At 35.4% G+C, this 18,179-nt stretch overlaps 2 protein-coding genes across 2 annotated transcripts in view; one reads left to right on the forward strand and one right to left on the reverse strand.

Annotated features, from left to right (window-relative positions):
* LOC142337492 (N-alpha-acetyltransferase 16, NatA auxiliary subunit-like) overlaps window positions 1-18,179 on the forward strand; it is a 444,167-nt gene that overhangs the window by 62,866 nt on the left and 363,122 nt on the right. The gene's annotated exons all lie outside the window — the stretch shown is intronic.
* Window positions 1-18,179, reverse strand: part of LOC142338006 (uncharacterized) — a 56,265-nt gene that overhangs the window by 33,700 nt on the left and 4,386 nt on the right. The window contains exons 2-6 of the mRNA XM_075387639.1: window positions 16,177-16,299; window positions 12,558-12,662; window positions 8,338-8,400; window positions 7,095-7,365; window positions 6,264-6,434 (exon numbers count right to left, since the gene is read on the reverse strand). Of these exons, the coding sequence (XP_075243754.1) occupies window positions 6,264-6,434; window positions 7,095-7,365; window positions 8,338-8,400; window positions 12,558-12,662; window positions 16,177-16,299 (733 nt within the window). The remainder of the gene's footprint in view (window positions 1-6,263; window positions 6,435-7,094; window positions 7,366-8,337; window positions 8,401-12,557; window positions 12,663-16,176; window positions 16,300-18,179) is intronic.

The raw sequence follows: 18,179 nt of genomic DNA on the forward strand, positions 1-18,179 counted from the left end.
ATGAGGACGGCTATTAAAAACACAATTAAGGCAGCTCCATGAAGCATACCTAATGGCGGGGCACCTTTTTAACAAGCCTTTAAAATTTGATTTTTTTGCGAAATTTAAAACAAACACGGGCTCCAATTTCAGAATGTGCACCCCACAAGTGAGGAAATGTTTAAATTTTATGGGTTGGAGCCCATAGTACAATAAAGTAAATGTATTGAACGCTTATTTTTTATTTAAACAAGCTCGTCAGTTTTTCCCATATTGCAAAATTCAACATTACCGCCCAGATTGCCGGAAAATAGCCGCCATTGTTCCCATGACCCCCATTGGGATTGAAAGAACAGGAAAATTGGACAAAAACAGATTGATTTAAAAAAATTTCTAAGTGCTAACTAATTTGATTTCATTTCATTGTTAGACATACTCCTGTTACTTAATGGGAGGTTAGAGGGGCTAGTATCTAAACAAGCTCGTCAGTTTTTCCCATATTGCAAAATTCAACATTACCGCCCAGATTGCCGGAAAATAGCCGCCATTGTTCCCATGACCCCCATTGGGATTGAAAGAACAGGAAAATTGGACAAAAACAGATTGATTTGAAAAAATTTCGAAGTGCTAACTAATTTGATTTCAATTCATTGTTAGACATACTCCTGTTACTTAATGGGAGGTTAGAGGGGCTAGTATCAATAAAGTAACAGGCATCGAAAATTGGGCTTTATGGGTTGATCCCGTTTCTATTTTTGATTTCGTTTTCTATGACTCCGTTTCTTTTAGATTGTTTTGCTGAGCAACTGCTGTTTAAAAACACTGAGCAGATTGAGCGAAGAATGAAACTAGCGCGAAATGCCGAAAAAGCGTCAAAATGAGGTAAACGAAAAAGAATTTTATTCAAAAAGTGAAAAAAAGCAGGACAAGTCCTGCAACACAATCCAAAGAATTGAACTAAAATCTTAGAAATAATGAACCTTAACAGCAGATCAATTGAACGAAGCCAGCCAAACGAAGGAACAATCTCGAAAGTTCAGAAACTAAATTAACCAAACAAAATAAAAAATCATTGCCAAAAATCTTAAAGATTTTATTCTTAAGTCTTTATTTGATCATTTAAATATACCAACTAACCCACGCACACAACTTGAAAGATGTTTATCGGCCTGTAAAGATAGAAAAACTCAATAAAAATGACAAATGCTGAAAATATAAAATTGGAAAAAATAAAAGTAAGTTTCTAAATTTCGCAACAAAAAATGTTTAAAACTATTTTTTCGTCTCTCGAATCTGTCAAGTAACCCATCTACAAAACCTTAAAAAACTTAATTGGCCGGTAAAAATCGTTAAACTAGACAATGGCAAAAAGGAAAAACTTAAGAACAAATGCAAATGTTATTGAGTTATCGCTAAAAATCGTGGTATTTAAGTTTTTAGAACCATTTTATTGTCTCCAGAACGTAATCTATGCAATAAGTATCCATATACCCAGTCTTAAGACTGTTTTAAAGATTGATAAATTGAAATGATAAGAATTTTCAGGAAAAATGGCATACATTTGTGAAACTAAAACATTGGAAAACATTCCTTCGCCCCTACCAGTAATATGCAAATACTTTCATAAAACTTGAAAAAAATTTTGCAAGTATCAAAAAAATATTGTGCCAAAATTTCTGACATTAAAATTATGAAAACCATTCCGTTGCCTCAAAAGACTATGCAAAAATCTATAATCAAACCGTAGAGGAGTTTACCTTTACCATGAGGCTGGAAAAACTCAAAAAATGACAAAAATTTTAGGTAAGAAATGTAAAAATTAGGATACCTTTGCCTGAGGGCGACTATTAAACATAACCTATTAAAGTCGGTTGAATTCAACTTGAACGACTGGCGAGTAGTTGACTTCGTCAGTAGCTAACTGCAGCTTAGAGAGGCTAGCTTAAGAGCTTAAGTGAGGGGGTGGTGGGTTGCGGTGACAGGAGTTAGGCGGCGTTGAGGGGAGGACGGTCAAGCTTCGGGGCTACGGGTGGAAATGAGGTAAACGTAAAAGAGGTTCAAACACTAAACAGCTGGCAGATTGCCAGAAAATAGCCACAATAGCTTCGTAGATCTGCAGTCTAAAAACAGTAAAAAAGACAGACCGTAAAAACAGTTTAAAAAAGACAGTGAAAAATTCGTCTTTTCATTGAAGGCTGATACGTTATATTTTAATTAAAAAGTTTTTGCTGCCTCACTTAGATTTGCTCTCAAAAAACCTTCATTTAGAGTGATACACACCCATTTGACCTGATCTCTTTGAATTAAAGTAAATAAAAGTAAAGTAAGTCAAGAGTGACCAAAAATTTAATCACGCGAATGAACCAAAACAACTCGCTCCACTAAGAGCGAAAAATGACGTCACACGCACTTAAGGTGAAATTGCATGAACAAATGAACAAAAAGCAAATTTGTAGTGGTTGTGACGTCATATGGTCGTAACAAAAATCGCGACGACGAAAATAAAAACATAGCAGGACAAGTTCTGACGTACAATTCAAAGAATTTTCATTGACTGAACAGGAAAACTAGACCTAGAATGGACTATGAGTGAATTCAGAAAACCATTTTAAAAAAAATCAGAACAAAAAATTAAGAAAAAAAACAGAAAATCAATATCAAAATGTCGCATGTGAACAGAAAAACCCCTAGCTAGAAATGAAAATTTAATTCAAATAAAAAACTATGCCTAGAATGAGCTGTGAATGGATTGGGAAAACCATTTAGAAAAAAATCCGATCCAAAAAATTGAACAAACAGTAAAAATCAGAGTGAAATTGCCGCATGTGAACAAAAAACCACTACTGAGAAACCGAATTTTTGTTCAAACACCGTTTTCTCACTCTACTTTAAAATTAGAGCGAAAAAAATTCACGCCGCAAAACCGCTCGCTTTTTCGCTCCATTTCCTGTTTCGACGTGACCAAAATCACTACTCCAATTTGACTTCAAAACTCATGAAAATGTGTGCACAGATCTTATAAGAAAAAAGACAGCGCCCCAATACAATTCAAATTCTTTGAATTGTAAAAAACCAAGAGAAGGCCAATGATAGCCCCAGCTATCGCTGTGCGGCCATTAAAAACCGCTCATCGCACAATGAATTTTATGTCTGCTCAAGTGTCTGTGAATTGCATACTTAGAGACAAGTGTGCCTTAAGGGTCTAGGAGTACTTAATGTCCGCCGGGCTTTACGTTTATCCCATTTGAGGAAAAAATTTAAATGGTCAGACGAAAAGTCGGCCGAACTAAAGATCGCATAAAAGGAACATAACAGCATAAATGCTACGAACTTCCACTCATGGAAATTTCCAGCAAGTAATACTTCGCATATACTCTCCAAACGTCTAAGCTTTACAAGTTTTATGCACAAAAGTTTTAAAACGCTCTTCTTTTATTCATCGCTGCTCACAAAAACTCGGAGGACCAAAATTGGTTGACGCAGAAGCCCACCTGCGCAATAGCTATTTTGCTTCTAAAAAAGAAGTCAGAACGCAAATAGCTGAGCCCTGATATACTCCCAAATACTCCATTTCATATGATACATTTCTTTCCCCTAAAACCTTACTTAGTTGATCAGATTTTGAATAAAAAGCAAGACCTCAGCCGCTCCTTTCACTGCTCTCAAGCAGCGAAACACTAATCAATTAATCTTCTGCACGTGTTTTGAATTTGTGAACAAGCAGATTTGTTCAATCGGCTGAATAAAAAACCGACAAAAGCAGGAAACACAGATTATCAAAGCAAGAAGCTAATCAAAGGCACGTCAAAATTGTGTGTTCAACACGTGCTTCGTAATCTTGAATAATTGGCGGAAAAATCTTGCTTTGATTCAATTTGATCTCAAACGTTCTTATTGAGAAGCGGTGTACTCCAACATTTCAAATGCCCGTACACCCAAACAGAACCCTCGGCGCAGATAATTGAATCTTTTAACAACAACAGTTACAAAAACTCTAGGAAAAGAGTACCTTTTAAAGCCTGAACATTAAATAGAATGCGACGGGTTTGAAACGCACTTTAAAATCCTCTTTGATATTTTTTGAATTAGATATCCTGTGAATTTTCGCAAACAAATAGCCTTGTCTCTAATAATTACTTCTCACTGCAAAAAACAGCTGTTGCCGTAATTTTGACAAGAAAACGGGGTAGAGGAATTCTTCGTTACTTGCTCAAACAATAACTAAGAAACAGTTCCCTGATTTCAAAAAACAATCCATTTCCCCGAAAAATTCATATCTTCATAATAACGAATTTCGTAACTCAGCTTAGCAGCTATATTCCACGCGAAAAAGCCGCCAAATAATAGTGCTCATGCCCTATGTCGAAAAGATCTTTCGGTCACCCTGAAGTCGAAATCATGAAATGCAGACAGTGGACCGGAAAGAGGTCAAATAAGTTCGACAAAAACCTGCGAAATTTTGACTAGTCGGCCAAACAATTGTTTTACGAGCAATTAGCTGACTAAAACTTCAGGCATTATACGTTACCGCGCTTGTGAAACAAAAATTTAAGTTAAACACAGACACTTTAAAACATCGCACGCCTCAAATTCATTAATTGACAGACTTCAGGCCAGTTCAAACCTATCAGCAACTGAGAACATAGCAATTCTTTGTTATTCGTTCAGCTTTCCCAGAATAGTCTGAGCGGTCAAACAAAACTTTATAGGCTATCTTGTCTCCGTTTGATCTCATGATATGCAAAGCTGCTACATAGTGGCATATACGCACGTAGGAGCGTTAAGAGACATTGAGTATCTAAATTAAATCTTTGAGAAAATCTTTGGCTTAATGTTCTCCCCTCTAGCGGGGGTATTAGATCCCCCTTTCAAAGTAGACATATTTCTCAGGTGGCAAAGCCTGCTGTCTCGAAAGCTGTTCAATCTCAAATAAAGTGAACAAATGCCCCAAATTGTCCCACTTTACAATCTAATACTCAAATCTCCCAAACTAGTCTCCGCTTTAAATATTGAGGGAAATAAAAACAAACCAAGATCACAATTTAAGACACTTCATGAGGGGGGCAATTTAAGCCCAAAAAGCTGTTTCAAAAATCCACTTTAAACAGTCTTACCAAATTTAAAACCTAATTCTCAGGTTTCTCTACATGAATTGATTAACAGCTGTTCTTCCTGTGCAAATATTAAGCCAGCTCAGAAATTTAGCGAATCGTCGAAATTGTGTTATGCAAAAGCTGAGGTTCGCATGGACGTTCAAACTTGTGGGAGGTTCTAAAAGGCTGGCATTGGACAGGTTTATTAGGGGATCCCTTCAATCAGGGTCGTATATCCTGTTTCTATTTATACCACCAGGCTTCCCGCAGTCCAAGGGGAACTGTAACAGTGTAAGCTAACTTAGAAACAATTAAACACACGAGGGGGGAACCTTACAGAGTCCAAACATCTCTTAAGGACAGTTTGAACGAATAAACAATTGGAGCAAATAAACAAGGGGTGAACTTTTGATCCTGATTTCCCTTCAACGGTCGCTACAAGAAGTGCTGGAACGGCGCCAAGAGGGTAGGCTTGATTAGAACCTATCGGTCAGGGCTTAAGGCGACACAACTTTGTAAACAAACAGGACTTTGTACAAAATTGTGCATTCGGAGAAATTCTAAACACGAATTTCATAGAAATTCTACCTCGTTCTGTTTTATTGGACCATCAGATTTAGAGCTGAACGGAGATGCTTTTACTGATTCCATGTAGAGAAAGTTTTCAGTAGAGCCCCTATCTTTGGAAGAGAATTTAAACAAGCTTTTCCTTGATTATGTCATTCAACTACAAGTTAAAATGGATATAAATAGTGATTAAGTCACGCGTCCATTAAAACTTTAGACAAATAACAGAACTTGTACTTGATCTCAGCCTCAACTTTTCTGGATATAAATTTCTTTCAGCTATGTTAACAGGAATTTCTTCATAAACAATTCAGCACGATTGAATTTCTCTAGCTTAATTGAATCCAAAATCAATCTAAATTTTACCATGATTAATCGGATCTATTCTGTCCCCCCCCCCCCCCAGCTTAGTGGGAATATATGTTTTATGACCCCCAGGCGCACGTGCATTATTTTTACATAATAACGTGCTATATACACAACATATAATTAGTAACTGGGGGTAATAAAAAACAATGGGGGGAACAGAATATATCCGATCAATCATGTACACGAACGGTTGAGCAAACTTCTAGGATTATTTCGTTTGGTTCCAAATATTTGAATCCAAAATTTGTTGCTAACCTCTGCTGGCTGTATTGGGGGTGGTGGTTCGTGTCCCACTGTGTCGATCTTGATTTTGATTAGCAGACTGGTCAGTTGGACTGTTGCCACTGGCATCACCACCCCCTGTATCCCCATCATCCATCAGTGTGTTGGGTTCCAACAGATCACCAGCTGCGTTTGCACCTTCGCCTAAAACAACACAGCAGTTAAATGATATTTATACCGTTTATAAAGATTTCTGCGAAAGGCCAAATGTAGTCAGTCAGTAAGCGTTCTCATTAAGTTCTGACCCACCCTGTTTAAAATCTTTTAAAAATCAGTAACAACAAAAACAGGTCCGATGACAATACAATCGTCAAAGCAAGTGAGAGCTGTAAATATAGATATAAAAGTTTCCTTTTTAAATATCTAAAGAAAAGACTTTCTACAATTCGATGCCTTAAAGCGATAATAGCTCTTCTGATTGAAAACACTTTTAAAAGATAAACGAAGATGCAAAATGGTAACAATAATGGGCAAAACAGCCAAATTTTGAACATGCGTTCAAGAAGACGTTCCTAAGAGCCTACAAAATCAGCTCCCTGTCTACTTTGATAGAAATTAAGAACCCCCACCGCCCCAAGTGCTTGTCATAATCTAAACCGAGACTGATCAACTATCCGGAAAACCGCCTATGGTTGCATTTCAGTCCAGCTTTGATATTTGAACGAAACTCCCATATGTTTACAATTAACCTATAACTTGTTTGTACTAACCTTTTAAACACATTTATCTCCATATTTAAACATTCGCATTCTTTTCCTCACTGTTTACGAAATCAAAGTGGGTAAACAAATCTAGTCATCTAACCTTGATCTGCATTGGGAATCAGTTCGGTAGAGGTTCGGGCACAGCCAAACTCGTCAGGTGACAGTTGGTAATCAGGCGCAGGTAATTGACAATCATTAGAGGGACTATTTTGTCTGCTGATAGTGTAATTGGGGCCAATTCGTCTGTGGTCTTGGTACCTGTGTTGATGTCTGTTAGGCGACCTAGGACTGCTGTTTACAACTGATTCTCTCCTCTTTTGTTGACGCTTCACGTGGTAATAATAACTCTTCACCACAGCAACGAAGTAGAGCTGAAGTACGACGAAGCAATATAAGCCTACAGAAATCTGATAGTAAAAATACGTCTAAGCTTATGGCTAATGGTGCGTAAATAATTACTTAAAAGCATTCAAAATGCACCTAAACCGACTAATCTTAACGGTTTTAACTAGCCATTAGCATAAAAAGAGTCTAGTCTGTACGAGCTGCCACTTACAAAATGTGACTAGATAATGAAAATCATGAATTCGTTTTTCCATGCAATTTTGGTCTAGTATTTGCATGTCAGCATTGAATTTAGCTCACTGGATATTTAATTTACAAATAAACATTCCCCAATGCTTTGAAAAAGTTTTGACCCTCATAAACTTGTTTGCAAAAATACTCTAACTTGTCCTGTATATTAATTTTCATCAGCCGACTATACGCCATATATAAATTAGATCATTCTTATTTCCGTTTACAAAGAAAAATTAATCTGTAATTTATCTTTATTGCCATAGAGAACTATTGATTAGCAGCTTTGCCCTAACTCTCAAGCATTAGTTAATTTTTATTGGTTAGCTGTTGAGTGAAACACGCGGAAAATATAATCATCTTGAAATACAATAAATTGTTGGCTGTCATCTTTGGATTTGTTCTTCATTTCCAAAGTTTTCTGGACCTTAATATAAATCAAAAATCCACCTAAAATTACAAAAAGTAAGACTGTTTTCGTTAGTTTTTATTGAGTTTCTATTGTTTGCGAGAGACAAGAGCTCTGATCAGCAAACCATTAAAAAAGTAATTTTTGGAATTTGCTCTCATGATATTTCCGATTGTTAATTAGACCAAACTTGAACCACTCAGCCCATTTCAAACAAAAAAATTAAGATTTGTCAAGAGAACAAAATGTGCAAAACGTATTTTAATTTGCTCTTGACATAGGCTGATGATAAAAATTCCTGTTTAAGGGGGGGGGCAGACAAATCCGATAATTTGCAAAAAGAAGGATAACTACTAACCAGGACAATCATTCCAAAGTCCCACAGAAGCATGCAGCCGATGTAGAGCTGGTGATATGGAACCTAAAAAAAACAATAAATACAGCAAAACATCAGCAATGCTATATTCAAATATTGATAGCAGCATTGATAATTTCAGCCCTCCACTTAAGTTGGTAGGGACGGAAAATTTTTAAAATGAACTGTATAGTTATCAACGTTGTCCAACGGTATACGAAAATGGAATTGCTGTTCTTTAGGAAAAACCTTGAATTGTGAAACTATTATTCATTGACTGATCAAATAGTTTTTAAAAATTCTTGGTAACAGTTAATCAACCTAAAATTTACATTTTCCGCATGTCTACCTGAAATTTTAACGCCTTCTTACTTCGTTAATGCTCCAACAAATGCTGTAATGGTGGTTATGTGTGAACAGCCGCCAAGCAAAAATCTACCGTAGTCCACATTAAAGAGCGTTACAGCTCACGAAATGAAAACTCTGAGTTTTTGGGGTAATACAAAGGGCATTTGTGAACAGATCACTGTGGTCAAATGCCAATCCGCACCGACAACAGAATCTATGTAACAGTTACGGAGCAACTTTAGCACATATCAATTGCTAAGAGTACCGTACAGAGTTGAGGCGAGGCGATGACAAGTTGAAACGAAGCCCAAGAAGGACCAATGAGGCCAAAAATAATCAATGGGGCCATAAAAGCTATCTAAACTCGCATAAGTGGCTTCGTTAACAACTAGTTTTTTGGTGACTTCTGCGGAATACATAAACAAAACATCTCTGCTATAGCAAAAAATTGTTCTTTGAAAGAAGTTGATCAAAACATTTAAGAACATAGCCGGCAGATTGCCGGAATAGCTGCGAAAGAATGGGCTTGCGTGCCGTAAAATACTGATAGAAACAGATTTGGAAAAAGTTATCTCGGTCGACTTTTATTCAAAGGGGTGTACATTTGAGAACAATTTTGTGTGCAAAACTTTAGACGAAGTAGAGGTTCGAACCCCCAACCCTCTCGTAAGAACCGGTTGCATTAACAACTAGGCTGCAAGTCCATTACACAAATTTGTTTCAGTAACAGACAAATTCTGAATGCGAGCAATTTAATTTAGGTTGCTTGAAAAGCAAGAAAGAAAGCGTGAAAAAGTGACTGAAAACGTGAAGCGACATAATATTCTAGAACAAAGTGTAAAACGAAAGAGAGCATCAGACGACAAAACAAAAACCATTCAAGATCACCGCAATATAGTTCCGCTCAGCTTACAGCTACAAAATTATCTAAAATTTACACTTTTACAAAAAGCGAAACAGCAAAGGATGAGCAACATACAAACAATTAAAATGTGAGTGAAAAGGTAAAGATTTTGATAAGCAAAATCAGTTTACAGTCAGCTTGTTGACAATTAAGAAATCTTCTGTTATAACTCAAATACAATCCTAACAAACATTTACACTAGGTTTGTTTTTTAAAACATAGCCGGCAGATTGGCGGAAAATAGCCGCGATAGACGCTTGTGGCCTTGACCACTAGATTGAGATATAGGATAGACAGATTGACCACCAGTCGTTTAATAGACCACTAGATTTTTTGGGTTAGATTTTAGTCCTACGAGCTTTCTCAAATTTAATATTCTAAATCAAAAACTCAAGATTCTATACTCAAGAATAAGGGCATTTACGTTTGACAATACTTGGATGCACGCTATTGATCTTTAACTAGTAAATGTTCATAAAATTTAAAGTTATTTAAGTGAGTTCAGAAGTCATTTTTTGAGTGAGGTAAGTCACGCAATTAACATAAAAGCAGAAAAAATGACGTCACGTACACAAATTTTAAGTACAAAGCAGTAGAAGTCACTAAAGGTCAATTCCAAGAAGTCAAATCGTAAGAATCATTGATGGAGACGATGAATTAGAACAAAACAATATGTTCCCAATAATAGCCGCTATCGCTTCGCGGTTATTATAAATAGCCGCTATCGCTTCGCGGTTATTATAAACATATCAGACAGGTGCTACCTAAACCCTGCAAATTCAATTGCTTTTGGTGTAATCACTTAAAAATGCCAAAAATACTATGTAAAGTGGAAAGTTTTATGCTAGCAAATCTGATTCGAGCACAAAATTTGGTTCTCAAGTGTGAAGTTTATTAATTTAACCTAAGACCTTACAACTCAAAAACTTATGGAAATGTTCAGTCACCTAACTATACATATGTACTTCCTATTGATTTTCTCCAGGACAAAAATTTTAGACCCACAAGCCCCAATAAAAAGCTAAATTAAACAGCGAAATTTCACAAACTCACTCTACAAGATGTCGAAATTCATGTAGTTCAAAATCTTATTTATTTTTATATTTATTTTATATGTTTATATTTAAATTAGAGGACGGCAAAGTCATTAGAGTACCAAATGAGGTATAAACTGTTTTGTTAGAATATTGCTTAACTTTGTATTTTGGTGGTCTAAAAATTTTATATTCCAACTGATAAAATTCAGTTATACAAATGAAAGGTCTCAAATGAAAGGACTTATTGAAGACTCCTTTATTCAAAACTCTATGAGACACAGCACTACAAACTCATCAAAAAAACATGCTGCCATCGTATGTTTTGAATTTCGATGGTCATCACTCCCAGAAATGCAATCCTCGGTAGTCAGCTAAGTTCCTACTCAGCCAGAACTTGACTTCCGTTGACTTTCGTCATTTTAAAACGTGCGCATATCTTGTTTTGAGCATAGTTACGTGACTCTGCAGAAGTCACTTTGACATTCTGACTACATATCGAATTGTCACGTAACATTACATAAAACACCGAAAATTTTAAGGGTTAAAAACATTTCCTTACATGCACTTTTTTACCCTCCTCCAACAGTAACTCAATTTTTGTTCAATTACTACGCAGACGCGCGTTACTCAGGGCACCTTTTCCATCATAATCAGATTCCCTTTCCATTTTGTCCTGCGCATTGCTCGAATACAAATGTTTCTACTTATGGTACGTTGTGTAACTACTTATCCATTATTTCCAATTCTGCCATTTCCTTTTCAGGCGCATAGTTAAACACTTAAGAGACCTGCAGATGTTTCAAAATGGATTCAACCCTGTGTGTGTTAGCGGAGGAAGCGATCAATAATTTATGGAGCAGAGAAGATTGATAAGATTTTTCCTTTCAGGAAAAAAAGAGACGGAAAAGCAAACAGGCAATAAAAACGTGTACTTAGCGCCACTTCAAAACAAGGCTGCCAAAAGGCACTTATAAATGTTTAAGGTACGACGCAATCACAAAAGACATACTGACCACAAGGCAAAAAGGAAACACCATTAAGTTTTTATTAATTTTCAATTGCCACATGAAAGTACATGAAAAATGTGACTTCTCGTACAAAGATAATGAAGCTATAGTAAAATTTAGTCACAAAATTATGATATTAGTCATTTAAAGATAGCACTGCCGTAAACGATAGAGTAGGAAAATAAACTTAGAAATAAACCGTATACATCGCTTTGCCCTCATATTAGGTGTGTCAACCCATTTTTACCCGATAGTTTTTCAGTTTTTCAGCATAAGTTAATCGAATTTTTCTATAATATCATGACCAACAATTTTAGGCTCTATAATCAAGAATCAACAATTAACCCCCCCCCCCCCCACCCACCAGCTTAGTGGGTGCATATTATTTTTTGCACCCCCCCCCCCCCCCCTGGACGCACGTGCAAAATTTTTACATAAAAAAAACGGAAAAGATCCCAATTAAAAAACACGAATCAGCAGGTAAGGAAGAATGAAATAAGGATATACGCTTTATTGGAATCGTGAATCGGTAGTATGGATATTGATAAACTCATATAAGGCAGAAGACAATTGAACTGTTAGTCTTACATTGAACTTTGCATTTATGAAACGGAGAACATTAGAGAGGTTCGTTTGGTGTTCCGTCATGTTTTCAGAAAACAAAGACGACATTCATACTCAAAACGATTCCAGCTCAGTCATATTATTAGTATACATACGCGTCTTACTGATAATACGGGGGGGGGGGGGATTTAGGAGATGTTAATGCAGGTAATTTCCCCAAATGTCCCCCTTTATATTTCCTTATATGGTATTGCCAATCTTAAAACATGCAATGTCCTTCCCTGTATTATCAGTAAGACGCGTATGTATACTACTCATATTAAAATCATAAAATATTGTTCGAATATGTTGATAGTGACTAACATCCCAAGTGAAGAGTTTGAAGGATGCGATGATGGTGATGATAATATTGTACACTGTATACACTACGTGACTAACCAGCCACGGCACCACATACAACACCACTTTCTAAACAAAACAAACAAACACAAGATTAGATTTCAATATTCCACTTCATGTCAACATGAACCGCTCTTGTGAGACATTCAAGTAGGTCAAAGTCTGTCTGTCTTGTGACATATTCACTGACAATTGACAAGAACAGTGAATAAAAAGTTAAATACCTACGTTGACACTAATTTCTTATCAACATCACTCGTAGATATACATTTCATCAAATAATCAACTAACTTCTGATAAAATGCATAAAGTTAAACAATTATTTGTCACTGTTAATAATTTGAAGATCAAAAAGAATGCTCTTGAAACAAATCCAAACTCTTTCACCAAGATCAATCATAGCTGACTAACGGCGGACAAATAGCTTACACGACTGGTTTTGGTTGTAATTATCTTAAGTTTAGGAAGGTTAGCCTCACTGGCTAAAAAGGCGGGAGCGCGCAAAAAAAGGAGTGGGCAAAACAAAATGATCGATGGATGACACGTCCATTTAAGCGTCCTTAGCAGTTTGCGTGAAGCATACAAATAGCCTACAAATCTCCAATGGGACAACAACACGATTTAATGCTCTGTTTTGATCGGTCTATCCGGTTTCTCCTCACGAAAAATCGAACTGCTTATAAAAACAAATGATCAGGTAAAAAATGCAGGTTCCAGATGAAGAACTTCGAGCAATTAATAAGAAGATTTTTACAAGTTTGTTCTTAGCACAAAAATTTCCATGCAGATAAAATCTGAATAAGAGGGAAATTTCAAAATATACATTTTGTCCAGAAATACCAACGAAATTAACAAGACCTTAAAAGTAAGCAAAATTTGCCTTCTATCGACTACTCTTTATCGATTATTCTACTAATTTGATTTAACATAGCTGCAGATTGCCGCAGATCTGCAGTCTCAAAAAATAAAGAAAAACAAACTCTTCTTTTTATTAATTGCTGAGATGTTTTAATTTGATTAGAAATCTGTTAACCTTTTTGCCGCGTCTATAATCTACTTCCTAAAAACTTTCATATAGATTGACATACACTAAGTCGGCCTTATCTCCTTGAATTAAAGATATTTTGAAAGTGACGACAGTCATTTTGAGAGTGAGGTAAGTCACGTGTGACAAAAAAACTTAATCACGCGAAGGAATGAATTCACTCCACTAAATATGATAAGTGACGTCACGTACGCAATTCAACCAAAATTGCATGAATTAAAGAACGAAAAAACGGAACGCTGATTTGAAGTGATCGTGACGTCATATGGTCGTAACAAAATTTTTATGATGAAATAAAAAATCAAGCGAAGGCTATTGATAGCTTGCTATCTCAGCTATAAAAAATGTTCAAATACAGACTCTTTCTAAAAACACTCTTAAATAATAAACAAAAGGAATGAGATCTAGAGTTGACCTCAAGCCGTCAAATTCAAAAAAAAAAACAAACGTTACTTTGAGAGGGAGGCAAATTTAATCTCAGAGTGAGTAAAAGTGATGTTGATAGTTATTTTCTGAGTAAGGTGAGTAAAAAATTAATGACACAAAAAACTCCAATAAAAAGAAATATGAATGAAAACACAAAGCTTTCAAAGCTGATTTGAAGTGAGAGTAACGTCAGCGGTCGTAACAAAAAACTGAGGACGAAAAGAAAGGCCAAAATCAAACTAATGATATCTGCGGTCAGCTATCACTATTGGAGCAATTGACCAATAATGCTATTTTCATTACAAAGAATCTTAGAAATAATCATTGATAACTATTCAAATATTAGTCGAAAGGAACTAAATTACACAAATTGAAGTAAAATTTCTTTTGGCTATCTTAAACGAAAGATTTCTGAAAAATTAATTCCAATGTCAGCATTCAAAACTCATTCAAACAATACTTGCAAAAGCTAGTCAAAACGCATGCAAGGTTCAAAATGAGCGACCGTTAATCTTGTGAGCATCAATGGGCTCAAAACAAAATTAAAAGAAAAACCTAAGAAGCTGTAATTCGTTTCACAGAACACGCCATGATTTCAAACTTAATCTGTTATCAATCATCACTTCTATTTTAATGGCCTAAACCAAGTGCTACACAATACGATTTGATCAGTTCTTTAATTTGATCAGTTCTTTAATTTGATCAGTTCTTTAACCAAGTGCTACACAATACGATTTGATCAGTTCTTTAGTTTTTCTAGATTTGTATCTCGCGAGGAAAAATGCTTGAAAGTTTCAACATCAGAAGTTTTGAAGTCGATGCTCGGTTAAAATTTTTTTCAGAAAAAATAATACCAGTGAGGTCAAACAAAAATTTATAAGCGCTCAGCAACTCCCGGACATTCAAATCAGGGGAGATCAATACATAATTGCCAAACTAATATTCATTTCTTTCAAACTAATATTCATTTCTTTCCTACGCAAAAAACAAAGAACCCTATGTCTTCAATGAATTGCAAATAAACAAAAAATTCAAAATTCCAGCCGCAAAAGATTGAAAATTCGACAGAAAAATTGAATCCCAGATTTTCGAGCTTTATATACAAAATTTTATTATTCGTTGATTGATATAAGTGAATTATTATATTCTGTTCCATATATTGTTTTCTTCATCAAAAAAATTTTAGGTTCTATTTCAAGTTATTAAGAAAACAAACGATAGAATAGAATTGTCAAAAATGAGTGTTTAAATTTCTACATTGTTTTACCTTAAACAAAAAGTTCCTCTCCACTATTTTCTGTAAACTGCAGTTTTTTCCCGGACTTTAGTCTCAGAATATTTCAGCGCTGAACCACCACATTTCAAGAGTGAAAACTCAATTCAGCTCAGAAACATTGCATCTCCAGAATGCTTTAGGTTTCTTTAGTGGTTTTTCTTCATTATGATTATATTGAGGTCATAGAGTTCGCGCAGGCTAAACAGTCTGACAATCCTGTACAGTCTAAAAATTACTCAAAACCCAGAATTAAGTCTGAGCAGAATTAGGTCATACTTTTGTAGCTTATAACTGGTAATTACTACAGTAGTAAACACACTATTTATACACTAGCTGAGCAAATTAAATGTAAGAAGTACTCACGCGTTAATACGAATCGCATATAAAGCAAACCTTGTTGGCGGGAGTTTAGCTGAACATATTATTTTTCATGCAGTAAATTTTACTCAAAAATCAATACTGGCCAGTGTAAATTGTGACATGAACAGAGTACTGGCCATTCTTAAAAAAACAGAATGTCTCTAGACTGATCCGGCGCTGATTTGCTCTGCCACCAACCTCCGGGTTGTCAGTTAACTTTCTGAAGTTTCATTTTGTAAGTTTCTAGTGAAATAGCCCGATGACATTTTGCAATGCAAAGTACGGCTTTTTTCAACTCGTTTCTGCACCTCTTTTCCTTGTTAGGAGAATCCATACTTAAAAAATTTGGTGCAATTTAATGATAAAAAAGGCTGAGATATATTATCTTTCCTTTTTATGAAAATCATGGGACAATTATTCGCCTGTATTTTCCAAGTACTACACCTTTTTTCTAAAAAATAATAACAGCTATTTACCCTTTTAATTGCCCAGATGAGTCCGACTGAGGAGAAGAGACAGGCAATGCCCACTAACAGCAGTCCAATACTACCCCAGCGCACGTATGCTAAAACAATACAACACGATATACAAAACAGAGACTAACACACAAAAAAAATATCTTAACCCGAAGGGGAGGGGATCCAATTGCCTTTTTGGTTCCGGTGAGAGATCTTTAGTAAATTATCGCAGGCTACTATAATAATTTCCATTAAAAAACATTTCATATCGTCCCACGTTTCAGTTGTCTTTTAGAAGTAAACTGCCGCCAATTGAGTAAAGCAGCTAAAAATTCTCAATGATAGGATTTTTCAATACTCAGAAATCAAGCAGCCCAGTGCGATAAAAACGATAATGCGATTTTTGCTTTAATAGCGATTTTGACTATCGATAAAAGTCAAATCGGTCCAAAAAATGCATACAAACTCACACGGTTAGAATTTCGTTTATGGGCGATTAAACATTAATACATAAACTTTTCTAAAAAATAAACAATTTAAGAAATACTCTCCAAATTGATTGCATACTTCAGCAAGACAAATTTCGAAATTCAATTATATTTTCAATTGAACAAAAAACATGAAAAATTGCTCTACTTTGACTAGCAGCAAAAAGAATATAACCCACGCAAAAGCGAACCCTAGAAGCCTTTGGAACCCGGGAATTACCTGAAACTCTTCAGTTACCGCCAAAATTAGTTCAATTTTAACATCCGTAATAGATTTTGGGGGGAGATAAAAATTTACTAGGAGACTCCACTGGCCCAATTAGAACCATGTGCGTCACATTCTCGAATAACAACAATAAACAACTTTTTAATTACGTCAAAGGTTGCCTTACAAAAAGCAGCCCCAATTAACAGCGCTTTGCTCTTTCTTCTCTTTCCTTCTATCATAATGTATTATTCATATACCAGCATGTTTACAACGTTCCTCCGACCGATACAAAGAGAAACTCAATAATACAGCAAAAAAACTTACAAGGGAAGAACGAATTCAATTAACGCAATGCGTAGATATAATGGTAGCGATTATTGATCATAAAACGTAATTGGCTGCAAAAATCAATTATTACGCAACTAACAAACATTTTGTTTAGACAAAATCAAACATTTGATGTTTATCACACAACTCACGAAAAATCAATATCTTTTGTCATTAACGGATCGGAACTGTATCCTTAACAACAATGCCCATCAATAGCAAGAATTCAATCAAATATTCTTGCTTTTATTGGTTAAAATAGTCAATTGTTTAAAATAACTCAACCTGAACTGGTGATTAAAAAGACAGTGGGTTTATATAAATTGTTGAATTTCTTCGTTGAATACGAATATGATGTAGTAAAACAAAATATGTAGAAAATGAATTGCTCTTAAAATCTGTTCAAGCGTTCTTCGGAAAGTGCAGGTTCTTATGTAACTTTTGCTTGGTCTGATTTCAAATTTGAGTCAAAAATAATGTACAAGCATTGAACAATATGTGCACGATTTTCCCCTGCTAGATAATGAGCCCATAATCGATATTTTGCACTTTATAATGATGCATAAAAGTAGCAATGGACAGTCCCACCTCTCATTAGGCCATGCAAACTATTATCAGGCGCAAAAACAGTAATTATTTCATAATTATGGAAATGAAACCAAAAATTCGTTCACAGAAGGAGGGGAACAATTCCGGTGTAAAAGGGGAATCAATGAATATTGGAACAAATTACTTCAATTACAGAGTCCAGTTCAATAAAATGCATCGCTTTTTTCACCACTTTTGAGGCGGCCTCAAAAGCACAGTCTCAAAGCAAGGCAACCCTGCACAAAACTCGCTAACAACTGATTAAATGAAAAGAATTTTGATTTTTGAAGTTTATTTTTAAGGGATTATTTAAAAAATTCCCACTTTCTTTTTGGCAGTGTGTAAATTTTACATATATAAACGCAGATTCCCGTATTTTTCTAAGGTTTGCATGATATATGTTTCCAACT

The sequence above is a fragment of the Convolutriloba macropyga genome, chromosome 4, assembly GCF_964194025.1.
Source record: "Convolutriloba macropyga chromosome 4, txConMacr16.3, whole genome shotgun sequence".
Classification (NCBI taxonomy): domain Eukaryota; kingdom Metazoa; phylum Xenacoelomorpha; order Acoela; family Convolutidae; genus Convolutriloba; species Convolutriloba macropyga.